Source organism: Apteryx mantelli, chromosome 3, assembly GCF_036417845.1.
Source record: "Apteryx mantelli isolate bAptMan1 chromosome 3, bAptMan1.hap1, whole genome shotgun sequence".
In the NCBI taxonomy this organism is placed as follows: domain Eukaryota; kingdom Metazoa; phylum Chordata; class Aves; order Apterygiformes; family Apterygidae; genus Apteryx; species Apteryx mantelli.
Window position 1 is genome coordinate 131,116,244 of NC_089980.1, and position 27,018 is coordinate 131,143,261.

The 27,018-nt window shown below is 42.3% G+C and overlaps 1 protein-coding gene across 4 annotated transcripts in view; it reads left to right on the plus strand.

The window, feature by feature from the left end:
* The window catches only part of KLHL29 (kelch like family member 29), a 383,688-nt gene that overhangs the window by 142,654 nt on the left and 214,016 nt on the right, over nucleotides 1-27,018 (plus strand). For all 4 annotated transcript variants that reach the window (XM_067294846.1, XM_067294843.1, XM_067294845.1 and 1 more), the window contains one exon: nucleotides 6,178-6,483. In XM_067294846.1, the coding sequence (XP_067150947.1) occupies nucleotides 6,223-6,483 (261 nt within the window). In that variant the 5' untranslated portion in view covers nucleotides 6,178-6,222. The remainder of the gene's footprint in view (nucleotides 1-6,177; nucleotides 6,484-27,018) is intronic.

Sequence of the window (27,018 nt, forward strand, 5' to 3'; positions counted from 1 at the left end):
GCTTTACAACTGTTTACAAGACTAAATCAGGGTTTTACAAAAGTAGACCTTGTTGGATAATAAAGTTGTTTCCTTGCCCCTCAAATATTTCTGGGTCTTATCTTTCTACACAGCTGCTTGTGAGTTCAGCTTTACAGAATCTCTTGATTGGATTCCTACTGCCCTAGTCTAACAAAGCAGCCTTTCAATGAAGTTACCCAAATGGAAAAAAAAGAAGTTAAGTAAAAATTGTGAAAATGGATTAGTCAGATCCATGTAGGCTTATAACAATGATGCTACATGTTCCTAAGAAAGACTTCGTAGGTTATAAAGAATGTTGAGCTCGAATAAAACATTTTTGTTTGTCACATAGCTAAAGTGAGAACTAGCTCCTAAAGGTGCCAGGTCTACCAGCACACTGTCTTATTTGTAAGGTTTTTAAGTTGCATTTACATGTGTGTAATTCGCCTGCATCTGCGACCTTACCATGAAATTTTAGCCAGAGTTCACTGTAACACTGATACATTTTGGTGCCTTACACGTAAATGAGTGTCTCCAATCGTGTGCTGCAGGAAGACGTTGTTGTGTTGGTATGCTCTGATAAAACTGCATCCCGGAACATTTCCCCTGCAGCATGTATCTGAAATCATTCAAGCTTAGGTACTTAGACATCTTCTTCTTTATCAGTTACAGTTCTTCATGCTAGATCTGATTACGGCAAATCGCTCTCTTCCTCCTCATCCCTGTTTTTTGTGTGGATCTCGTAAAATACTTGTGCTTTGCATGCACTTAACTGATTGTGAAGCTTTCTAATAAGCTGTTTTATCTGGGCTTCTGTTCATCCAGTCTGAAAATGCGTAAGACTATTTAGCTGCTTATTTTAATGTTTCAGACTCTTTCTCTCTTATTTTCTTCCATTTCCCTAATGACTGTGTATCTGCTTCCGTAGCTATGTCTCCTGGCCTCTCTTGCCTATCATATTTCTCTGATGTTATTATTTAAAAAGGTAAATTTAGAAACAAATGCTTACCCAGGAAAAATTTAAATTAAAAGCCTGACCTTTATTTTTGAAGTCACTTAATGAAGTTGTCTATAGTCTAAGAAATCTGATTCTCTAGCTCTCAGACTGGCTGAAAGCCTGTTTTTCCTTGTATTTATATCTGTGAGGACAGGCATTTTAAGGAGACCTTGAGTAGATAAGCGTGGAGAGCAGGGGAAAAGCTGCTCTGAGGCTCAAGCCGGACTCTCATTTAGCGGAACATGAATAGGAAACACTTCTTCTGCGGAACAGTGAGTGCTTTGGGCTTGGGGGAAGAAGGGCTGTGTTAAATGTATAGAGCATAAAATGAAATGTTAATCACTTCAGTTCAATAAATCTGCAGCCGTGATCTGTTTGAACCCGGTAAAAGGCCTGTAGTTAGCACACTGCTCTCTCGAATGCCTCTAGACTTTTTTTTGCGTCTGTGTGTGTGTGTGGAAGCTGTGGAAACGAGCAAATGATCTTGCAGAAGAGAGGTGGTGCAAAACGAGTACTGTGGGAAGGCGGTCTTAAACAACGAGGAAGGGAGGAAAATTTCAATAATGTCAAAGTGTTTTAGGTAAATTTGGAGATTGGATTTAGTCACGTCTATATATAGGTGTCCCTTAGTTTGGTCCCCAAGATGCTTATGTTCTGCAGGAGCGTTTTCTCAGATTTCATCGTTGAAGAGTTATTTAAATGAGAAATTTCTAAAACTCCTGGTTGTAGAAAAAGTTATTTTCAGTAGCAGGAGAACTGTCACATTTCACTTTTCCTCAGGAGTAATGGTTATGGTCTTTCTCACCTACTGCATTGCATATTATGGCCTTGGAGGACCAGGAAAGATGCCTGTCCGGTCCCTCAGAAGGGCCCTCAGTATTGCTTCATTACCCTGTTACTCTCTCCCCTAGTCCACCCTCCCAAGCCCATCCTGCTGTGAAAGTAAATTATGGAGGAAAGGGTCACGGTCTGGTATAACCTTCGTACCAGGCTCCCAAGATCTTTGTGTAATTTTTCTCTGAAACCATGAGGGCTCTCTCGGCTTGGCATGATCTTTGCAAAGCATATACAGCGATGTGTTCTCCAGGGGTTGAGACAGGCATTTGGTTGCTTTGCCATTTCCATAAATCTAGTTTCAGATTTTTCATGGGATTTTTATTTTCCTCTGGTTGCTAGATGACAGTGCTTTAGTGTATAGCTTTTCCCACAGCTCTCCCATAATACCAGTTTGAGCTCCTTTTTGCTTTGAGTTTATCAGCTCATCCAATAACAGCTGTGGGTTTCTCTCTCTTCTCTCCTTCTCTAGTAAGTGGGTTTTTTCCCCCCTCCAAGAGAATTTTTGTTCCTTTTGGTTGCACACTAAAATCCTTTGATTCTATGTGACGTTTCCTTTCTAGTCAAGATTAAAGACGCCCAGCTATTCGAGTGATTACATCTTGAGTAGAGAGTGGGGAAGGCCTGTCTCATTGACTTTACCACCTTCGCTAGATAGTCTGTCAGCTGAATTAGCTGCACAGAGTGGTTTTCAGCAGTAGCCTCATGTAGCATCCCCTCCCATGGACTTCTGTTCTGAGATATGCAAAACAGATAATCTTTTTATTGCCGGCTATGTCTACATTGCGATTTTATGGCTCTAAGGTAGCATAGACATATCTGAGATAGCTTTAAGCTGATCTGCTGGAGAGCTGACTTCCAGACGTGGTAGCGTGCAGCTTAGTGCTAGCTGAAAAATCGGCCCCAAAACTGAGGTCAATGGATTTATGATCAGCCAAGGCTGACCTGAGGCAGTGACTGCAGTGGTGGTTCTCCAGAACTGAACAACAAGGTAACAAACTTCTCTTCCGCAGTGGTATTTAGGGACCTCAAGCTATTTTAAGGACCTAGAAGAGAAAAACATGCATGCACAGTTGGCATGTTGAGATAAACATGCTTTAAAAAGGGGAAACTAGAGGAGAGATTTGTAGATATTGGTCTTTCTCCTTCTCGCTTTCTCCCCAACAGAAGGGTTTGTTCTTTAAAAAAAAATCTTCTAAACAAATCCATGTCTGGAAAATTGTAGCCTAGAATTGGTTATTTTGGAACCGATGAAAACTGAATTAGGACGAAATGCTTGTACATCCTTGCTACAGGATTGCTGTCCTCCTTGCTATTGCTGTGCATGTTTTTATGGGCCTCCTACAGGACCATTTCTCGGCATGTTTTATGCTGTCCTGTGTCAAATTCTGCGCAGAGGAAAATGATGATTATGCTTGGCTCAGGACACAGTTTGTTGGATAAGCTTGTCTTATGTGTACAAAGTACGTTTTCGGCATTGTTATTATTATTCTGATCCCTGACAAAAATAGCCTAGACAAAGCATAAACTCTGGATCCAAAAATATATTTAAAAATTAGCCGGCCTCCTCACAAACCATTTCTTACCTCACCCAGCAGCTATTTATGAGAACATTTTGTATTGTTTCTAATTTTAAACAATTAATAACAAGCACTAGCAATTGAATACCCTTTATTAGCTAGTTATCCCCCCAGGTTTTTCTGCACGTCTTGTTGCTGTCAAATATCTTTGTACCCAGCCAAAAATGACACGTTAAAGCAAGCAGTGTATATTTAATGTCATGCACAGAGAAAATGTGATTCTGAGCCGTTGCTTTTAATTTTGGGAGGGGAATATCATAAAATATGGTAGCCGGACAAAGAAGTGAATTTTCCGGCGGTGAGGGTAGCGGGTTTTAAGTAAACTTCTTAATGCATGGCTTAGTCACAGGCTTTTTTGCTGCTTGTTATTGACGCAATTGCCTGTCAGGCTCATCTGATAGCAGAATTGCTGGGGGCACGGTGTCTTGGATCGTGTGGCAAAAGCTGCTAGCTATTGACTTCGGTGCATGTGTGCCTCTGCTCTCCGCTGAACTGAATGTCAGATGTGCTGGAGCGTGTGGGTGGCGGTGGGGAGACGCGATTTGGTTCCCCCCGGTTGCCTTGTCAGGAGTACACTCATACAGCTAACGGAGCTCCTCCGGCGCGGGAGAGGGGGGCGTTCGATTGACAGCCGCCTCCCGAAGAGCCGAAAAAGACAGCTTCGCACCTTGGCGGAGCTCGCGCAGGGTTAGCGCCGAAGCTCGTCCAAAGGCAAGGAGTGGTAAAGCGTGTCCTTAAAGTGTCGCTTGCGGTTCGCAGCCCTCCCTTTTTGCCTGGGTTTGCAAAAGGTTTTTAAACCTGAGGTGGTTTTATACCTGTGGAATTTTTAACCTTTAAAGGCGCTATCTTGAGATAGATACCCGTTTTATTCTGAGATGGTGGCCGCTAGAAGAAAAACTTGCTTTGATTTTTTTTTTTTTTTTCACTCCCTACTAAAACAAAAGTTTCTGTTGTCACTGCGGCATCACGGACACTGCTGTGCCTCTGGGTCCTGCCCTGGGCAGTGTATATCTGTGGCATTTCCACGTGGGTCTCCAAAAAATGTGAGCAGGGTTTTCTGAATTTAAGCATCAGAAGGCCACAAAAAAATATAAGAAAGAAGAATCTAAGTGAGCGGCAATGGACCCTGATCCTTGAAGTCATCAAGTCAAATCTTGTATCAGATCCACAAGGAGAAAGAAAAAACAACAAAAAAATGAAAAAACAAAAAAACGGTTCTTTTGCCTGAAGAAGAATATTAGTTTTGTTGTCGACATCTTCTCAAGCCCCGCCACGTGCTCCTGGTGGCAGAGCAGATCATGGTCCATTGCTGGTGCGGGTTTGGGGGGGAGCTTTCTTTGGTTCAGTCTTTGTTGAAGATAGTGCTTGTGGGAGCCACGTGAACCTTTAATAGGATATATTTAGTCATAACAGTGGGTTTTATTCGCCTTTTCTTTTTTTTTTACCAGGTGAATAAATACTAATGTTGTCGACAGGCCCACTATTTTATACCGCTACTAAGTCATACCCCTCTGAAGTAGTTTGTTATGTTTAAGTTTCTGGGTGAGTTTGGTTCCAGCTCCCCTCCTCAGCCATATAAACAGATAATTATTATCCAGTTTGTGTTTAAGAATTTGTGAAGCAAAACCGCTTCAACTGACCTGATGCTGTTATTACAAATAATTTATTAGATCGTGTGATGTAAATAAAATAATTGAGATGCTGCAGTGACCTAGATATTCATTATTTATTCATGTGAATAAATATATTTAGCTTTTTTTTTTTATCCTGTTCTTCAATTCTAAATGCTGCAAACTCTCAGTTATTCAGAACTGGGAAAACCGCATTATTCCCACCATTTTGCAGGTTAGGAGACTTTGGCAGAAGAAATCACGTAACTGCTTTGGGCTATGTAACCTATCATTATCGAAACTAGGGTAGAAGTTGGGAGTCTCAACTCACAGTGTGGTGTTCAGGCGTCTTGCTCACGGCTGATAAAAGATAATACCAAGACCGACAGGAGGTACGCGATGATAAGGACAGGGCGATCACACAAAGTGATTTGGTCATTTGATCATCTTGGGTGCATTAAGTGTTTTAAATATAGCCAAAAGCACAGGAGGAGGCAGGAGATGCTGCCCTGCCCTGGCAACCGGTGACTGTAGGAAGAGCCCCAGAGTCATAGGGGGAAGTATTCCAGTAGGAGTTTCCGGAGAGGAGGTCTAGCAAAAAGGAGGGATGGGGGAGGGAGAAGGTAAAGTGGTATTTGACTTTAAAAAATAGAAAAGTAATGAATAGATTTAGCAGGTAGATTTTTCTCTATCTGAGCTTTAGGATTAATATTTGCTGACATATCAGGAGCCGCAGAAGTGATCTAAGGACTACTGAGAAACCTGCAAGAGCAAGCTGTCGGAAATATTTTCCTGCTCTCAGAGGATTTGACTGATGATTGTTTCTAGCTCGATTTTTCTTTATTTGGGTGCCCTTGCTTGTTACTCAGCAGGAGAGTTTGGGCAGATGACGTTTGCTAGGATCTGATGGACAGTGTCTCCACTACATGCTTCTGGTTGTGCAAATGCGCTCATTTGAATTCTTAAGGAAGATTCACTACCACTCTGCTTTCTTCCTCCAGAAGTTTATCTTGGCAAGGGAGAAAAAAAAACAGTGCCTCTTAATGCAGGATAGGCTTGGCAGGGTCTTGCCCCGATGGCTGTGGAGCAAGACCGTTGCATCGGGGCCTCATTGCTAACATTTGCAACATTCATCTCTTTGCTTTCAATCTTGCAGGCGAGCTCTCGAGTTCCCTTCGAGAAGCAGCCGCCCTCCAGCGAGATGTCACGGCACCACAGCCGCTTTGAAAGAGATTATCGCGCCGGCTGGGACCGCCGGGAATGGAGCGCCAACGGCAATCACGTCAGCAGCGGTAGCTGCGGCAGCGCCGCGAGCAGCACCAGCAGCGCCCGGCCCGGGCTGCTGCCCCTGCCCATCGTCCCCTCCCGGCTGCCCACCCCGGCCACCGCGCCGTGCACCACCGGCAGCAGCGAGGCCATCACAAGCCTGGTGGCCAACTCGTCCGCGGCGGCCACTACCAAAGTAAGAATTTACCTTTTTTTTGCAGTAGTGATGTGCCGAGGGAAGGGAGCGGCGTCTTTTCCTTTGTGAAAGCCATGTTCACAATGTACAAAGAGTAAATGGCCATGGGCAGTTGTCAGATTTTTGCTCTTTCCAGTGTTGTGCATGCGTCCAAGTAGCTAGTTCTTCCTCCACGTCTGAGGTTTCCCGTGTACCTGAGCGGCCCAAGGCTGAGCAGAGCAAACACTGCTCTCCCACTGGCACTGCCTGCATTTGGGCTGTCGGTGGAGAGCCTGAAGCGCACAGTGTCCTTCTGCTCATGGGGATGGTCTTCTCGCCCGTCGAGCACATTCACAACAGGTTCACCACAAGTGGCTGCGGTCTTCATCCAGAGGGAGTAGAAAATGAGCAAAGGGCGTCATTTGGGCTGAATGGCAGCTTTTCTTTTCTTTAGTTGGTACTTTCCTATCAGGTTTTCAAAGTGTCGCTCCTAGCACAGTTTTGAAGGTAACAGTGGGACTATTAAAACCAGGCAGTCTTGCTGGTACAGAAATGCATATTAAAGAGGAAGAAAAATCTTAAGCCGCAAAGAACAGAAATCACTAGTAAACCACTGGGTTTTTTTGTCCTGTGGTATAATTGGGGAAGGGGTATTTTTTTTTAAGTCTGCAAAGTACAAGTTGTTATTCCAGCAGAAAGTTGCGGGGAGGGGTCCTGCATACAAATGCAGGTAGAACAGCTGGGGAGCCACAAACCCTGGCAAACTGTAAAGGTGACCACAGCATTAGCAAAGTGAGCCAGAAGCACTGCTGGGTTTATTTTTAAGATGTTTAACATTTTCTTTCAACTTGGTTTCATTTTAATAACTGCAAGCGCCAAATACAGCAGACGCAGACAGGGGGAAAGGAGACAATAAAGTTATTTAAAGTAAGCCAAGAGCAAGCTGAAATTTTACTGCAGTACCGTTATTATATTGATTTTTTTTTTTTTTCACACTGTAGCAAAGCAAGGTCAATGCTGCAGAAAGAAGCATTAGGCTGAAGTTTACGGTGTGATTGGTTTTAAAAAATTTTTCGTGGTGCCTTCAAATTATTTTCATTTGAAAGAAGCCAGTCGGATCCTGATCCAAACATATTTAGCGTTCTCCAGATTTTAGCCACAGATAGAAGCATTTCAATCATGCTTTGTCTGGAGAAGATTGAGGCAGATTTGGAGCCAACGCAATCATTTCATTTGTCATGACCTTTATTCCTGGGTCTACTCCTTAGGGACCAACTGTTGTCTGGAGTTGATCAGCCTTTCTCCCAGATGTTCAAAACCCTTTGGAAGCAGAGCAGTGCCATTAAACCATGTGTTTATTGGGGAAAGGAGGCAGGAACAGCAAGTTAAATGCCTTTGATCATATGTTCAATGTGAATTGTTTTCTAAATTACCTTATTTGGCAATTTTCTGATGGCTTTCATTAGTAACAATGTTTTGGCATGAATAGATCAAAAGCAATAAATAGGCAAGAATAGGGGTAGCATGGGGCACTTTTTACTCAGAGAACTGTTAATCAGCTGTGTAATCTCCCATAAAGTTCATGTGCAATAATGCGTACAGTCTTTGCCAGTGCCTTTTCTGCTGAGATTCAGCTGAACAGCTCTAAATTTTCCAAATTGCATGTATTAAAGAAGAAAAAACTTCGAAAGAGAAGTGAGGCAGGATGAACAGAGATGTAAAGGTATGGTGCCTAGCAAGCTTCCAACTAATGATGTGTAACGGTGTCAGAGTAAAGCATCATACATACTCATGCTCATACATACTCATGTTCGCCCTGCCTGGCTCTGTGTCTCTGCCTCACACACAGCAGATTTACACTTGTGGTTTAGTTCAGATGGTTAGCAATTTCCCCAGACGGTGACTTTCCCTTGTAGAATCCAGCTAATGGTTAACCATAAAAATTAAATCCATATAATGGGGAAATCTGAAGTCAGAAGAATATGCAATTACTTGGTTTATTTTAAAAATAGGAATATGTTAAGTTGCCTTGAGCTGTGAAGAGGTCACGGTCTACCCTCTACAGCCTTTTTGTGAGCATATTTATGGGGTATCAGCTTGTGGGGGGCAAATATCATCTTAAGCTGAATTTCTTAGTACCGTTTTGTGGTTGGGAGCAGGATTTGATTCATTAGTCCCTCTTCTACAACCCAGACCTTCCCCAACATTAGGGCAGATGTCATTGATCTAAGTGACAAGGGGGTACCCCAAATAGGCAATGACATGGTGTACAAATAAAGTAATCCGGGTGTTTTGGAGAAAGACATTTGAGAGCCCCATTCTCCTTGTTCAATAGTCCCAGGTTAAGTGTGCAGTCAGTGATGTTCCTGCAAGCTGAGGATAGTAAGGACCCCCATTAAATCATGTAACCAAAGTTCTTGTCTGTGCAGGTGTCTCAGCTTCATCCACTTATCAGTTTTGACTTTAGCATATCTTCTTAAACAGATTTGAAGATCTCCAAACATGGAGGCCAACCATCCATTTCCCTTGATTGTGTGTTCCCACCAATTAATTATCCTCCCAGTTACAAACGTGTTATAATTTTTTTCTAAATCATCTAGTCTGGCTTCAGACTTCTGGTCCTTGGTTCCTGTGGTTCCCTGCTGCATACCAGTTTTAGTGGCCTCCCAATAATTGTGTATCTTTTGCAGTTCTCCATTTCTTCATCTTCCTTTCTAAAAGATGCCAAAACCATGCACAGTCATTCAGCATCAGCCTCACCATTCACATATGCAGAGATAAAACTGCTTCCTTCCTCTGTTGCCTTGTCTATTCAGCTAATGATTGCTTCAGAGTTTTTGCCAAAGTGCAAGAAGTACATATGGCATTTCTCACTCGGACCCTTACGTTGCTTCCAGAGTAATTGCTTTCCTGGATACAGTCACCTGTGTTTTAGGGATGGCCTTTTTCCCTTTTCCTAGATGTGTAACTTTGCTGTTCATTGCATGAAAACTCGTTTTGCACAAAAGTCTGGTTCTTCTTACTTACTGCTCCTTTTAATATTTCTATTACCCAAAAATGTTGCAGTGTTTTTAATATTTACTTCCAAATCTTGGTTGAAAAGTTGTATAACGTTTGCCTAGTATCAGTTGTTGTCACATGTGCTGAATCGCTTCCCGTTAGCAGCTATTTTTAGAAAAAATTGTCGGTTGACTAATTCTTAATCCGTTGAACACCACTGTTGTAAAGTGCAAAGTTCTTAATCCAAAGCATTGTGCAGTGCTATGTCAGTGGTTTTTAAAAATACCTGCTGTCATCCACCATTACATATTATCAAACAAAGCTGCAATTTTGTCAAGACTGAAATCAAGTCTTCTGGCTATCTTTATTGACTGTCATTGATCATATTCATATACTTCAGCTCTTGAATAACTGAATGCTAGCATGACAGATGCAAAATGGGGAAAAAAATTCTTTATGACATGTAATGGGACTGTGAAACTCGCTGTTTTGGTGATGGAATTGGTCAAGGAATTTATAGATAAATAGATTTTAGGACCACTGGACTATCTACTCTGGCTGAACCATTTGGTCTTTACCAAACAAGATTATACAAGACTATATGCCCCAAGCTGTAATACATAATATGAACAGAAAAAGCATGGGAAGGGAGAGAAGAAATGGTGATCTAATGAACTGTTGGAGAGAGGTGGAACACTCATCAGAGGGATGACATTAACATATATAATGCCACCTCTGAGGGGTCTGGGTTTGGTCTGTGCTTTTATGTTTTTGGAGGAGCTTTTTACACCTTTCGGTGGAGGGCTTTAGAAGGATTTTATTACTAATTATTAATGTGAAGGAGAACTCTAGAACTAATTATACTTTGCAGATCTTTGAAATTTATTCTCAAAGCATACCTGTAACCTTCTTACTGCAGATGCTTTTGTACAAATCACACTTAGTGGATCTGACACATTTAAGTACTTAAAGATGTTTAGTCTGGGTTATTTAAACAAAAAAAAGCCATATTTTCCTTAGCTGTATTTTTTGCTAAACAAAATAACTATGATATTTTGCGCTGCTGTAATCCATCTCATCTGAGGCTGTCAGAACATACCAGAAATATTATTTAAACCTCAACAACCTGTAAAAGATAGCTTAATGTTGTACTGCCAGGGTACCAACAGGGAAACTGAAGCAGCAGGAGCTAGTGATTATTGGGTTTTCTGCTCACACAGGGCTGCTGTGAGCCAGGGCTGCTGTGAGCGGAGACCCCAGGTCCTTTACTCAAGTTGGCTTTTCTTCCTTGGTCCTCTCTCCAAACTTTTGGGGCCACAGAGCAGTTCCCACAGCTGGCTCAGTTTGAAGGAAAGGGTGAGAGTCCTTCGCTGTAGATAATTCCTGAAGCACCTGAATGCCCGTGGTAGTCAACAGGAGAGACGGAGAGGGCAATTCCTGCCATTAAACTACCACGTTTCAGTTCAATTTGTCATATTCGGAGTCTAACCGCGTATGATGATTGAGCTCAGCTTTGGTTTTGTGTGTATGTGGTGGGGTTTTGTTTTTTTCTGCAATGAGATTATCTGTTGGTAGAAGGAAGCTATCAAAGAAATCCATATAAGACTGCAGCACTGTTTAAGATATTGGCAGCAAAACACTCTAAAATTCATTTAAGGATGCAGCACAACATTCCAGCTATGTTTTCTGTTCATCGCAGCAGCACCTTCATTCTTTGTTGCTTTTCCGAATTACTTTGCGAGTTGCTTGTACAATTTTCTCCATCAAAGCTCCTGTATCACAGCTTCAATTTAGAATTGTTGTCATGGGCTGTAATTTGAAATTTTATTACCAAGAGATTTTTTGGTTATAGAACATTTACTTTTATCATCTCTATATTATTTTTAAATGCCTCAAAAGATTGATACATCAACAGAATCTGTGCAACACCAGGCAAGATCTAATCTTTTTTTTAGCCTTAATTTTAAAAACCCTTTGCTTGGAACATAAATTGATTCTTAAGCCCCCACACACTTAATGATTTGTTATTCTCAAGGTTAAACCTATGACAAATCTTATAAAAAAGCTAGCCTTTGGTTTTGATAGGATTTTCTCCAGCCGAGCTCAGGGATAACTGTATATTCTCCAGTCTTTAAATAGCATAACTGAGATGTGATCCTGGCCTCCTCCTATACTTACAGCACTCCCGTAACATTTCAGATTGGAGTGTTGTTGCTACTGTAGTGTTGATCCCACTGTGGTTAGCCACAGTGAAGATGTGGGAGAGAAGATGAAGATGGGGAAGCATCTGTTTACCTTTCTGGAAAGCCAGGCAAGGACTGCAAGAGAAAACCAGCCCCCACTGTCATCATCTCCGTGCATCGTTCCAAGTCCCATTAAAAAAAATTGTGAGGGGAGGGGAAAAATTCTTATTTTAAAGGAATAACAAGTCAGTATGGCTGAGGCATGCAAAGAGGTAAAATTGAACTGCATGGAAGTAAAATATTGCGTGTTTTCTTTCCTTTAAGGTCCAAAACAGTGTAGCTGCCTCCACAGCAACCTGTCGTATGCTGACAATTTGCTGTGAGTTGCAGAATTGGTGTTGTCTGCTCTCTTCCTTTCCCTTCTGAGGTGAGGATTTGCTAAGCTGCTGTACGGCTTCCACAAATATTTAAAATATTGATTAAGCAGAGGAAAAATAAACACAAATTGTTTCTTCAAGTTACGCCTTATGTTGTACATGATTAATTACATGCAACAATTTGCGCTGCGACGGTAACTGAAATTTATGTACTCTTTTTATTATAGAACATAAGAGGCTTGCATAAAGAGAGAGGTTATAAATATTGGAATACACGGTTGCTTGAAAACAGTCAAAACATGCAGTGATGAAGTATGTAGGATTTGCTGTTCCAGCGCCTGTGTGCAAAGCTACTCCACCAGTCCCCCGAGGGCTGGTATTGATGCTTGACATATTTTGGTCACCGTTTCGGATGGTGGCCGGTCAATTCTTTGATCTGGACACTGTGCGACAGTACAGACCAAGTGCAATCATGGCAAAAGCCCTGTTACAGATCCTCCCGATTTCTTTTGGCAAATTACTGTGATTATACATCAGACTTCAGAGGCTGGATGTCAAAAAGTGCAACTGATTGTTCCAGGAAAACGTTTTTACCTGTGGATAACCGTTTAAAATAGAGCCGTGTCCAGTTTTTGTAGTCTATGAGACGCAAGACCTTTCCCAGCTGTGCGGAGACTTCTGTTGTACGTGAAGCTCTATTTATGGCAGAATATTAAATTGATTGTATAGGAAATAGAGCAATGTCCCAGAGCATGTAATATCCAGTGGTTTGTAACAGCAAATAAGGACAGGTTCTCCTTGGCCCCAGATCACATTCTCCTGGCTCCACAGGTCTGAAAGTTCACGAAGCTTTGCACAATTTGCCTTGCGGGGTGACCCAACGTGTACTTGGATTGCAGCATCCAGACTGGGTCGCCTGTATGGGGTCCGCGCGCGAGGAAGGACACCCAAAGCTCACGACGTTGGCGATAGCTGTGTGCCATCATGGCAGCCCTGCCAGGGGTGAAACTGGCACCATGCACCACAAAAAAAGAAATGCCATCATAGTATACCACCATTCTGCTCTCCCCAGATATTTTTGAGAGGCTCTTCACAGCGGATAGGTAATTGTATCACCCAGGGACAAGACAGCAAATGGAGGTAACTGGCTGGTTCCCAGGCTCATGTGTTGAAGGCCTTAGAGTAGAGGAAACAATTTTCCAGTTTGGACAAACTGGAGAGATGTCTTGGGCAATTTTCAAGCTCCTCTGTAGAAGACTTTAATGACCTGTAGCCCTAGGGAGGGCTTAAATTGTCCTGATGAGGTATCACTTCTTTTTATCATCTTGTATTAATACTTCTTCTCATATGTATTTTTACATATGCTTGATAGCATAGAAATCAAAACTTACAAAATGTGTTTTTAGTTTGTCAGCTTCCATGGAGAGTTGATTGGACTGGAATGGGTCTAAAAGTCCTGGCAAATTAAGCTGCCAAGTCATAAAAAATTGCTTGGATTTTTTTGACTTGCAATGTGTTTATCATGTGTTGAAAGAGCTAAGAGGTCTGGCCGGTTTCTAGTCCCAGCTCCATTTGAAGATGAAAGGCGGCATGTTTGAAGCACTAATTGACATAGCCAAGTACTTAGAAGGTCACAAGGATGACAGCTTTGGATAAAGAAAAAGGACTATTTCTAGGCTTTGCCACTTTGATCAAAAAGTATCTTGACTTCCAAAAGGGATAAGTATCAGTAATATCCAATAACCTAAGCAAAATTTGTGTTGGCCAGGAGTTAAGTGCTCAATTTCTTGAAATGATTCAGAGTTCTTTTTATTTTCTCTTTTCCTCTCATCATTACTGTGTTTTCATATGTATTAGTTGCAGGTTATCCATTAAAATGCAACAGAATACACGCCTGCCACTCAGGAGGCACGTGTACTTCATAAGAAAATTTGTAACCATACACATATCTACAAAAAATAATCTCATGACTAACAACTTTGCAGTTTCCTATAATTTTTATTGTCAATGCCTACTTTGCTAGGTAGAAATAATTTTCAAACAAGCTGATCCTTTCTCAACAAGGTAATTTCTGGTTTTGGCATTGCATGAAGTGGGTAATGTCAGAGAAATCACTGAGGGAAGGGACGAGTGGATTAAGGTAGATGTTGGGTAGAAAGGAGCCTGATGCAACCAGAGTTTGTGCAAGCTGCAGAAGCAGTTGGGTGGGATGTCTGCATACTATAATTTCTGTTAGAAGCAGCAGCAAAACACTGGTCATTTTTTAAAACACAAGTTTAATGCATATCAGAAAGAAAATAAACTGGTTGCTGAACAGGTAATATTTTCTTGATGGCACTGGTTTCCTGAAATTGCTGATTGATTTGCCGTCTGCGGCTTAGAAATTGTTGCAAAACAAATGAACCAAGTGAAAAAAAGAAAGAGAGACAGAGAAGTGCGCCGAGCTTCGCTTCTCCTTGTTATTTCTAGGGAACTCGAGTACCTGCTTGATACCACAGTAGTCAATGAAGCTGGCAGACATAAAAATTAATTTGGCCCAGAGAGTGATAAACAGAATATTAAACTCTGCTCCCCGGCTCCTGGTCCTGCTGAACGTTGCACCTGCAAATGCTGGCCCCGGGCAGAAGCGCTGCAGGCATACCAGGAGGCTCGGCTCTGTCAGAGATGACGCTCCCCGTTGGCATTACAGTAGCACCACCTCCCTGTCTACAGTCCCGACAATCCTCTTGAAAAAATGCCCAGACCTTGAAGAGCACTGCCAGGATCTTGTGACTTGATGGCATGAAACGTGGGCAGCCTGTGCTGTTTCAGCGGAGGATCTTTCTGTCGATGCCACAGCAGCGAGGCCAGGAGTCACATCACATCGGCAGTTCTCTGTCCCATGCGAACAGCTCGCAGAAGGTGCAAATATCTTCTGCACAAATGGAAACACAGTGACTCACTATCTTGGGCGTGTGGCAAAATACAGGCTTATTTTAAGGGAGGCAATGAAAGGAGTTCCTCACCCTTCTTCCCGACACCAGTTTCACTCCCTAGAAGCAGCTCTGATGTGGATTTATGATCAGCCACTAGTTTTCAAAGTGGAATCCAGAACAGGGAGAAACTTGCTGGTACCCAAGTTACTTTGTTGAGTTTTCTCTGCTCTTGAAATTTTAAGCATTGCTAACCATCCAAGTGTTGGGTTAACAGCTGAAACACTGTGTTCTTGGACAGGACAGGCACTTTTCAGCAAATAAAATGCACATTTTCCTTTGATTTGGAGGAACTGTCTGTTCTGAGTTCTCCCACAAGCCTGCCTGCCTCTTTTGTTTCAGTTCTCTGCTGCTGTCAAGCTGAAATATATGTGGTTGTTCCCCACTACAATTTAGCGTCTCCAAACCGATTCACTTTGGAAAACAAAGCTTGTAGAAGTTCTGCTGAGAAATATAGGCTGTCTGTAAGTGGTGTTTGTGTGCAGAGTGAGATACACCCGCTGTATAAACAATGAATAATAACTAGTAATAAATCCTTCATATCATAGGGTTATTTCTTAGTGTTTATGATCCCAGGTCTTTTATGGTAATCCTGAAACAAAGCACAGAGAAGTATGTGAATAACATTTACTACTGCTAAGTTGTTGCACAAACATGTCAAGAAAGAGAAGCTTTTTTGGCTGTATAATTTGAATGTTTAAGACTATATACTGTTTATATGATAATAATATATATAATTAAAGTTGTCCTTTCATCCCAGAGGAACTCAATGTGTTATACAAAGTATGTGCATTCCAAACCACTGAAGTAACGCTCCGAGATGCATTTGTCCACTAGCAAGTGGAACAGTACCAAAGAGCAACGCTGGGCATATTTTGACCACGTGTTCCCCTGCAAATCCATATTCTTTTCAAGAAGCGCCAATCTTTGCATGGGGAGCGGCATTGTGCAACAAGACCCAGTGGTAGCCCCTGAGGGACAGAAGGGTCCAGTAACTCAGCCATGACAACGTCCTCAAGGCACAGGAGTCACTCAGTCAGCATACAGGAAGTCAAGCAGCCCTGGCTGGAGGCCATCCAGACTGAACTGGGAAATCCTAACCAAGCTTAAATGCAGAAAGGAGGTGTATGGAAGCAGGGACAGGCTGCCCTGGAGGCGTGTAGAAGAAGCTGAAATATTCGATGCCTTCTTTGTCTTGGTCTTGCTGGCAAGATCTGCTCTCAGGGTCTTCCACGTTCCTTTGCCTAGTGGCACAGTCTGGGAGAGTGAAGCACTATCCATGACAGAGGAAAAGTGACTTACAGACCATTTAAGCAAACTGGGTATACACAAATCCATAGCACCAAATGGAATGTATCCAAGGATACTGAGGGAGACAGCTGATGTCTTTTTCAAGCCACTCTCTACCATCCTTGAAAGGCCATGGTGATGAGGGGAAGGTCCTCATGACAACAAAAAGTCACGTGTCATGCCCATCTTCCAGAAGGGCCAGAAGAATCCAGGAAACTAAGAGCTGGACAGCCTAACTGCCATGTCCAGGAAGCTTGTAGAGCAAATCTTGCTAGAAGGTATGTCCAGGCACACGAAGGACCAGAAGGTGTCTGGGAGCAGCCACAGGCAGATCACACCTGACCAACCTGATTGCCTTCTGTGATGAGATGACTGGCTTGGCAGGCAAGGGGGACCTCTGGGGCTTTTATTTACTTTAACTTTAACAAGGCTTTTGACACAGTCCCATAGTACCCTTTTAAGTAATTTGGAGGGATATGTACTTAATGGGTCAACTACAAGATGGGAGGAAAACTGGCTCAGGAAGAGTAGTGGGTAACAGTTCAAAGTCCAACTGGCAACCAGTTCCTAGTGGTCAATACTGAGGCTGATACTGTTTAATATCTTTATTAAACCTGGAGAATGGGAGGAATGCACAAATAACAACCAAACTGAGGGGAGCAGTCAGGATACTAGCGGGTAGGGCTCAAAGGGACCTAGATGGGCTGGAAAAATGGTCTGATAGGAGCCCTGTGGACTTCAGTGAAGGCAAATGCAAAGTCCTGCACCTGGGATGAAATAATCCCATGCAGCAGTACAGGATGGGCAGCAAATGGATAGAAAGCAGCTTTGCAGAAAAGGACCTGGAGGTCCTGGCAGACAGCAAGTTGAAAATAAGTTATCAGTGTGTCCCTGTGGCAATGAAGGCCCACCAGATGCTGGCATGTATGAGCAAGAGCGTAGCCAGCAGTTCAAGGGAAGTGATCATTCTCTCTGTGTGTGACTGCACCTCAAGTATCTTGTCCAGTTTTGGGCTCCTTAGTGCAAGAAAGACACTGAGCTGCTGGAGCGAGTGTAGCAGAGGGCCACCAAGATGATTCAGGGCCTGGAGCACAGGATGTATGAGGAGAGGCTGGGAGCTGGGTCTGCTGAGTGTGGAGAAGAGAAGGCTTGGGGGGGGATTGATTCCTGCCTACGACTACCTAGTAGGACAGTATAGAGAAGAGAGAGCCAGTGTCCTTTCAGAAGTGCCGTGTGAAAGAAGAGGCAATGAGCGCAAGTTGCAGCAAGGGAAAATCTGATTAGATATACGGGAAAAAAAAATCACTATCTGGGAATCCAAAACTGGAGCAAGGGCCCAGAGCAACTCTCGGATGTCCATCCTTGGAAACACTCCAAACTCGGCTGGACATGACTGTGAGCACACGGATCTGACATCCAAGTCAGCTCTGTTTTGAGCAAGGTTGGACCAGGTGATCTGCAGAGGTCCTTTCCAACCAAAATCATTCTTTGATACGATCCTGACATTAGGCTAGGATTGGACTATCACTTAAATATACTTTACCAGGCAGAAGTATTGTGAGTTTGCTTTAAAACAATACCCCAAACCCTCATTGGCTGGTAAATACTAAAACTTTGGATTTATTTTACATCTTCTGAGCCTAGCTCCTGTCTTAGCATAATCATCACAGTTTTGTTTTTGAACAGCTTGTGTCCTTTAGAATTCCTACCTCATGCTGGGACGGAGTAAGACTGAATAATTTATCTTCCTTTTCCTCAAAAGCTGAGCAATAGCGATACCCCACATAGATTGGATGCTGTTATTCTGTTTCTAAGCTTCCTTTAACTATCATTATCACCCCTGCTTTTAAAGGTCTAGCAGTTATCTTTGCAAGGTTCTTCAACCTAGATGATACAGGAGAAGTTGAGTGTATTTAATCCCTTCTTGCTCATGAAGTTTTAAACTCCATCTCTTAAATTTTTTTCTGCTGTTTGTGATAATTCTTTTGGTAGGTTTTGTGTGACCAAGGTCCCTTATGTGTAAAACTGAAGGCTTTTAAGGTCATATGCATTCCTAATTCTCTCAAAAATGTAGCCACTTTGATTAAGGAAGACAAACGTGCGAGTACAATTTCTGAAGACATGGGTCACACACACTTTGTTTGCCACATACAAAGCTGCTGTTCACCTTGTTTTCTCAGCCTACTTAGAAATATGAAGTGCTTTGCAATAACATTTAGCTCTAGGGGGAAAATGTTCTTTCAAGATATTTCAGAATTCATCTAAAAGTTCTGGATTTTACAGCCAATGCCGAAGAAAATTTGTCTTCATTTCTATCTTTATGTTATGTAGATAATTCCCAAGCTTTCCTATAAATTGCCATTGGTTTCATCACTGCTAAAGAGACAGGTCAGCTAAGCTAAGTGTGAGTGCTCGAAAAACTGGAGCGTGCTCTTCTATGAAATGAACTGAGTGTAGTCAGAGGGGACACTTGCAAAATAACCAAAAGTAGAAGCGTACAGCAAGACTCCTACAAATTCAGTTATCTTTAAATAAATTTAATTATTTTAAATTAATTATCTTTAATTTGTCTTTAATAACATTCCAAACTCGAGTGGACAAGGCCCTGAACAACCTAGCGCAGCGTTAGCCCTGTTTTCAGCAGGGACTGTGCCCAGTGGCCTCCAAGAGCCTCTTCCAGCTACACCAGGCTGATTCTTTATTCCCTTGCAGTGGAAGCCTTCAAATGGCTGTGGGGAGGAGTTTTGGGCAAAAGCTAGTCTAGACTCCTTTAAAAGCTTTCCTTTAAAGAACGGAGAGGTGACTTCTGCCATTCAGAGGTGGTCATGGAAGTTACCTTGTCCCCAGCAAGAGGTCTGCAAAGCCAATCTTCCTTAAGTTGCCTCAGGAGGCGTTGGCAAGGAGGCAGATTCGCTCTGCACCAGTGACCCTTTGGGTCATGCTTTTGGTAGGGAACAGAGAAGGCATTTCCAAAGCTGAGCGAGATACGGCAGTTGCAGCAGTTGTTGAGCTGTGTGCAGTTCTGCATCCAGCTCTTTGAGCTCGAAGATGAAACACAGAAATTAAGCGATGCTGCAAAGCTTGTAGACCAGTCTCTTTCATTCATTTTACTTTTGCCTTTCTAGTTCTCTCCTGACTTCTTTGTCCTTCTCCCCCATGTTCCATCAGACACTTGATTTAAATTCTTCTGACATTTCCCAAAGCTTATCTGACTTTACTGGAAGCACCATAGCTTGCTGGCAACTGCCAGTGATTCATGGGAAAAAAATGAAATACAACTGGCTCTCACCACAACAGATCTGACCTTCTTTTGTTTCAAACAATACAATACTTCCATGGAAATAAGGCTGACTGGAAAATAAAATTTTGAAAAAGAAAAAAAAAGGAATAAGGAAGGGAATCGTGAAAATGCACACAGAATTTAATTTTAATTTTGGTCAGATACGCTTATTTCTTTTTTGTGTCTGTTTTCCAGCCAGCTCTGCTCACAATACAACTGCGTTTGGCTAAGTCTGTGCTAGTAGCTTAAGCGGTGCCAGGGCAGGGGCCCAAGTGCTGGAACGTGACCATCTATACCATTAAATTGTTAGCACAGGCTCTGCCTTGAGTTTGGCCTCGACCAGCTAGCACTGTCATAAACAATTCTCAGGCATGGTTTGGGGATTGGCAAGGGCCAGGAGCCATTCCCAGTCGGCCCTTTGGATATATACCCTGTTTTGGAGGATAAGAAGGTATAATACATGAACGTGCCCACGTCATATCATTTGGCCTCAGAGCCATAGAACAGGTCCTGGCCCAGTTTAGGTTTCTAGTTCCTAGGAAGCCTTTGGCTTTGAGGCAAGTCTAATTTTGCTTATTTGACTCCATGGTTTCCTACTTCACTGAGTTGTATCTGAACAATAAGGATCACAATCACATCTCCACTTCATCTGTTCTTTTTGCCTGGGTACCTGTGCGCTAAGATGGTGTGATCCACACTGTTGCAATTGTCATAGGATGGTTGGTGAACTCATTCTCCTATTGTAAATAGAAGTATATATTCTAAGGAAGTCTGGAAATATATATTTTAGGAAGCTGTCGCATAGAACCTACCTATTGCTAGTAAATTTAGTTCCTGTATCAGAATGAAAAGTAAGTTCTGTAGATGTTCCTAATGGCAGAGAATTTTCATCCTTTTTTTGGATCTGGAAATAAGAGATTGTGTTAGACACTGGATGGAAGTTGGTGTATAGCTGGTATGAAAGATCATGTTATCCATTAAATGTTGAAGTAGAAACGCCTCTCGCTACCTGCACAATTGATTTTTCACTTAGTAGGCTGTCTGTTCTCTTTCTCTTTCACTGCAACATTGAATAGAAAATAATACTGCTTTCTGCCAGTGAAGGCCCAATAAACCTGTGACAGTTGCCAAGACTGGGGGAAGTCCAAGGGTATGGTTATATCCTTTTGTCCTGCCCAATTTTCGTCTGCACACTTCCATTTCCAGCCCTCTGAGGAACACTTATCTATACATCTTGGTTTTTTGGAAGTAGATTACAAATGCCTTTTATTAACAGAAATTGCCCAATTCCGTGAGCAAAGAGCTTCAAAGTGCCTCGGTATAGTGCCGCAAGAAGAAAGACCTGAGGTTCGGCTTTTCCTTCAGCGTCTCAGGTCATCGCAGAACGCGCTCCCCCAAAGGGCTCTCGGGGCGCACGCACCCCCTGGCACATGGAGCAGCCTGTGCAAACAAAATTAAAGGAGCTCAGTTAATGTCTGCATCTCCGTGTGCAGTGGATTTGGCCTCGATTGCCCATCAGAGCTGATAAACTGTGAAATGACTGGGAGACTTTGCAGTTCCAGATAGTGTATCTGAAGTATTTGTCACCGGATGTGTCCGATGGCCTGTTTGTGGCAGAGCCTAGACAGAAATGCATGAGCATATGTTGTATTTGGTGGACTTCTCCTCAAAAGGGGATGTAGAAGCAATGCTTTGCTTTACTTACCTGTGGCGTTATTCCTTGAGGACCTCTGGTGTCTCGCTTTCCTCAACCCATCAACCCCCAAAATCTGCCAAATTTGCCATAGATTTGTAGAAAACCAATTTATGAGTCTATTTGATGAACAACTTACAGGACTTAATAGGCCTGTGTTTTTGCTTCATCGTATTTTGTGCCCTGACTGTTCTCCTTCGCTTTGGAGGTGACTGTTCCTGGACAAAATAAAAGTCCAGAGACGGGGTAGTGTGAAAGTGTCGGTAACCGTGCCACCCCATATCTCCGCACTTGGCGTGAGCATGGAGGAGGCTGTTCCAGCACGGAAACCTTTTTGCAAGAGCTCGGCTGACTTGGAGAAATAAATAAAGAAGTGCCTTTGCAGGAAGGGAATCAAAATGAGCTCCCACTCTACCTTTTTCAATTTACAGGAGGAAATATCTTTCTTCATATCATTTGACTTTTTGATTGTTCGATCAAATTGAGCCAGTTGGAATGAGACTTGGTGATCAGAATAGAAGTCCTGAAAACCTCTGTTTAGCTGCTCTCTGGTGTCGGTGCAATTGTTTCACTTAAATTTGCTGTAATAACCTTTTAAGAGTCCTGTACACATTCTTCGTGGAGGACCCTGCTGTGCATTGTGATTATGTTATCTGTTGCCTCCCTGAATGTTTAACGCGATCCAAGCATTATGTTGTGTTGTGGAGTGGGATTTATTTATTTTTTTTGGACTAGATATTTTTTTTACCCCGTTTGCAAGCATTTACTTTCAAAATATAAACTTACATTGCTTGATTGCTATTTCTCTCCATGTGTCAGTCCTCCTTTTTTTTTCTTCTTTTTTTTTCTCTTTCCTTTCCTCTTTAAAGTTTCTGCTTAGTTAGTGTTGAACAAGCAGGCTGAGGAGCTCTGATAATTAGGTCATTTGAATTCGGGGATGGTAGACGTTAAGTCATGGGATGGAGGCTGGTGGGACTGGAAGGCAAAGCATACCATCTCAGGGTAGGAGAGAGGGAAATGTCCTGCAGAGCATCGCTGCTTGCCCGTGAGCCCAGGGTGTAGCACGGAGCGTAAATGCAATTGCGTGGCCCCGTTCACCCTTTCTCAGGAAAAGCAGCAGATGTTGACAGTGAACATAGTGCAGTGCAAATGGGTAAAATAATGAACTGAAGTGGCAGCTTAATGGAATTATTAACAGGATTTGTGTTCAAATAGTGAACGAGGACTGATCTCTATTAAAATGGGTCTTAAACATGTAAACTTCTGCAAAAGACTATACCATTCTCTTCCTTCTCTGCTAAAGTGTTTATCGAGTACATGGGGTACGTGGAGTTCTCCAAACTTCTTTAAATATTGCCCTTTCTCCCATGGATCCCACAGTGCTTCTCAGTGGGTGGCACGCCGCGTAGAGCTGTGTAAGGCACCCAAGGATTCAACTGCATGGCAAAGAAACCTTGAAATTAGAACCCAAGGAGAAGGTGTTTGGTGGGGGGTTGGCATTTGCCTGTTCATTCTCACCAGAATAAAAGGTGAGAACATGACGGATAATTCAAAATGTTAAAAGTGCAGGTATGTGCACGCTGCGAGTCCTCCACTAGAAGTGGCTGGGCACCTACATGGCAGCGGTGAAGATGTCATAGTTATGAAGTGACATTTAAAGAAATGTCAGAAGCATTCAAACAAACCCCAGCTTGGCTTCCGCCCATGTATCTCTTTGTGTCCCCACTCCTGCCATCTATCATCCCAAGGACTCTGGTTTTGATTACCGTTTTGTTTGCTTTTCTGATAAATGTTTTGCTTATCCTCGGGACCTGGCGGGCGCTTCCTGCGATGGTTTGCGAGCCCCTCGCCCTCTTTGCACGTGGACTGCTCATAAAGAGCTAACTGTTACCGCTGTGATGCTGGCAGAAATTCATCCTCTGCCCATGGCTGGGCGGCGAGTATTTCTCAATGCATCTGCATTTGGGAGCACACTTGGCCAAATACCCATTCTGAGCCTGTGTGTAGAATGACCGCATGTGTTATTACTTAATGTTGTTACCTGTCATTGCCTTACTTACTCGTTTCTTATTTGATTTTCTTCACATGTTGTTTTCTTGTCATTTTTTGAATGGGAGCTCTTCAGGGCAGGGGCCATGTCATTGCTGACATTTGGGAAGTTCTTCCATTTAGCAAATCTCTTTGCTACATATAGTTAGACTATCAGAGAGAAATGTCATATCGTCTTTCTTGCCTGGTGCCCCAAGGTCTATACAAAGTTCATTGGGAACCATGAAAAATAAACATTTTCCAAAGCAGCTGCCATGCTACTGCTATTAGTGATAATGTAACCGTGTTTTATGCTGCTAATCCTTTCTCAGTCCATAAAATGTAAGAACAGTCTTAGTGCATGAGGCTGTGCATTCATACAGCTCAGTATTTCTGCCTCCACTGGGAGATTTATATAGCAAACAAGCTATAAGGATGCTTCTCCAGCATACATTTCCAGCAGCCTATGGCTTGGGGATGTCTTCAGCCATGGGTTGCACCTTCGTCTTTTAAGAGTCTTGTGAAATGTGAAGTGTATGCTTAGCTCCAGGCATGCAAGTAGTCCCTTTGACCTCAGGAAGACTATTTTCATACTTGCTGTTTAGTATGTTTTTAATCGTGTGGATGGATTGAGACTTTATTATGGGGCGGGATCTGGGGCTGGTAGCTACTGGTGAGCAAAACAAAAAGAGCTAAAGTCTGCTTGAGGCTCCCTGGTCCTTCAGAGCGATTGTAGTTCAGGCACACGAGCTCCTCAGAAGCCCATCAGCGCCCAGGGGCACACACAGGAGTGACAGCACTCAGCTCCTCTGCATCCATCTCGTGTTCCCAGCCCGAATCACCAAGCAGCTCACAGCTGGGCAGAGGGAGGAAAGGCTGCAGTGCGCGGCCCAAGCAAGCCTCGACTGGCTCTTTGGAAGCCATAGTTAGACACTTTGGAAGCCATAGTTAGACACTTACCTAAATACTGGCATTTTAATGGCTGTAAATGTGCATGTAAATTGTTGCTGGTGGTTCTGTGAAGTCAGAATGGCATAAGGTCAAGGTCAGATGCTAATCAGGTCAAGGCTAATTTCCAATGACTCTTAGAGCTTTCTATTTATGAGCAAATTTCTGACCATGTGATTTCTTACCGTAGAGTCACGTTAGTCCTGGGGTAGAAAATATTGGGCAAAATATATTGTACCCATAATTCATATTAATGGAAATTCAGTAATGGCAGCCTGTCATCCACCAAGATTAGAAATGAGTCCAAATGTTGTGCTATAAAAGCATTAAAAAGGCATTATGAATTAGAATCTATTGCACCATGTTTTGCTCCTTATAAATAATGGAGGGAAAAACTAGTCCGTGAAGTTTTTGGATTGTCCATTTTGAGAGAAGCCAGCAATTACTTTCCAGAGCTGACTGTGCACCATTGATCTGACTTATGGATTTCATAAATGCAGTGGTCTGCTAATTTAATAAACTTACTCAATCTGTTTTTAAACAGAGTACAGAACTTTGAAAAATGATTTCCTTTCAAACTGAAATTAACTCCTATGGCTTTTAAACATTAGACTGTGATATTTGCTTCCAGTTTTTCATTAAAATACCTTCTGGTTTCACATTTTTCCTGGGATGGACTAGATGCTTGCAGTTCATGTTTTATTATATTAAATACTCATATTTCATTTATGATAATTTGGAATCGAGCTGTGAATTGGAGTTCTTAGACAAACCTTTATTTGTCTCTATATTGTCAATAAAGTTTACAGCTGCCTACAAAGCTTACCACTGCCAAAAGCTCAGATATAATTGTTCAGTAAACTAGGACTTGTCATATCCTGGACAGAACTATTGATACATTAAATGTATTATCTTGTCTCGGTAGCTTGTATGTGAGGCTGCACATTTGGGGGGGAAAAAAACACAATGTTTTCAATAAATTTGCAGCAGACTGAGTAAAGGGATAATTTCTTTTCAACTTACTTTGTACTCTCAAGCAAGAGATTCGATTATTTCTGCCTTAGTCTATTTTATCTTTTGTAACCACAGCAAGTCATAAAACTGTTCAGCTGCTCTTTAAATCTGGCTACATATGTAAATCTATAACCTAGGTGTTAGACTTTCAGCTTTTCAGGGCAATAGCAAATTTCATGAACTGGATTTCAGGATTCGGTGATATGATATCCATTAATCTCCAGGGTATGTTCTCATTGAATTCTTGCCCCCTTCTTCTGAAAACGTAAACATATATAACTGATTCACAATGTCTTTTGGACCGCGTAATGTATTTAGGGACCAAAGTTTGTCATGGTAAACAAATTCTGAACTTTGTACGGTATAGATCCCTCCTTCCTTCCCTACTCCAATCTATGCAAAATGTATTGTATTGTGAATTAGCATTGACAGGGTAACGGTAGGATCCTTGGTCAGATGCCAGGTTTAATTCATTTGTTATCACGACCAATAAACAAATGTGACAGTGACAGTAATAATTATGTTCTTCTGTGAAGAAATGGAGTATGAGCTTACAGTTTTTGGTTAAAGGTGAAGATAAGGGATAGTCAGGCAATTATACATATCATATACTTCTGACCTGTGTTTTTATCATTTTTGACAAGCTTTGAATGTACGATGGTACATCCTGGCCAAAAAACACCTAAATTCAAGTAAAATAACTTGAAACTGCTGCCATATTTGTACTGCAGGTTGATAAACTGCTTTTTCAGACATCAGCTCTGTCGCATTTTTTAATAAAGTTAATAGGCTGGGACAGACAATAGTGGGTTGCTGTCTGCTTAGTGTATTCTGAATGCAAAATAAAATTCCCTCAATCTTATTTAATAATATAGGTTGGAGTTTTCAGATGAAGAAAATGAAAAATCAATGACATTTGCAACACAGCACAATACTGGAGCAGCAGGATACAGGGAAGCTAGCTGGGGACTGGGCTTGAGGACTCTTAGGCTATTCTTAGTTTCAGGACCTCACACTAATTTTTTTGTCTTCCACCTCCTGCAAATATGGGGCTGATATTATTTACTCCTCTTTATTCTGTGTCTGTTATATGAATTCCTTGAACAGTTTTTATGAAGCACTTCAAGACAGACATCTTTGAAATTCCTGCCTAGGTAGAAGCCCACTTCTTGCTGATACTCAGACAAGTTTGAGGTGTTTCCATCCTGGATGGTCCTTTGAAAGAAGCTGACTCTGGAGAGGAGTGAGTTAGCACAAGCATGACTGTTTCGAAAAATAGACTTGAGGGAGAAGCAACCTTCAACTTAACATAGGGCAGGACCACAGTCACATAATTTTAGATATTTAGTTATCTAAGTATTTAGGTATTGTTACAGACTTTGGAGCGACCTTTGAAAAAGCCTTATCCAAAACTAAATGGCGATGCTTCAAGGAGAGTTACTGTAAAAGTGCAAGTTCATAGGAAGTCTTTGATTTGTCCTTATACAGGGAAATGCAATGATGTCAGGCCAGTGGCAAAGAAGCAGGGCTCCGTGCTGTTCGCTGCTACCAAAGTTGAGCTTGTCAGCCCTTGACCAAACTGAGAAGTTGACAGTGTCATCAAAAACAGGCCCTGAAGGCCTGGCCGAGAGGCTACAGCAGTCTCCTGAACATCCATCTCATGAACTGTCGCTAGTGGTGGGAGCCAGAGATCAGATCTGACAAATGCCATCCTTGACAAAGTGATCTTCCTGAAGACAGTGATCTTCCTACTGCTCAGTGGGCCACTCTG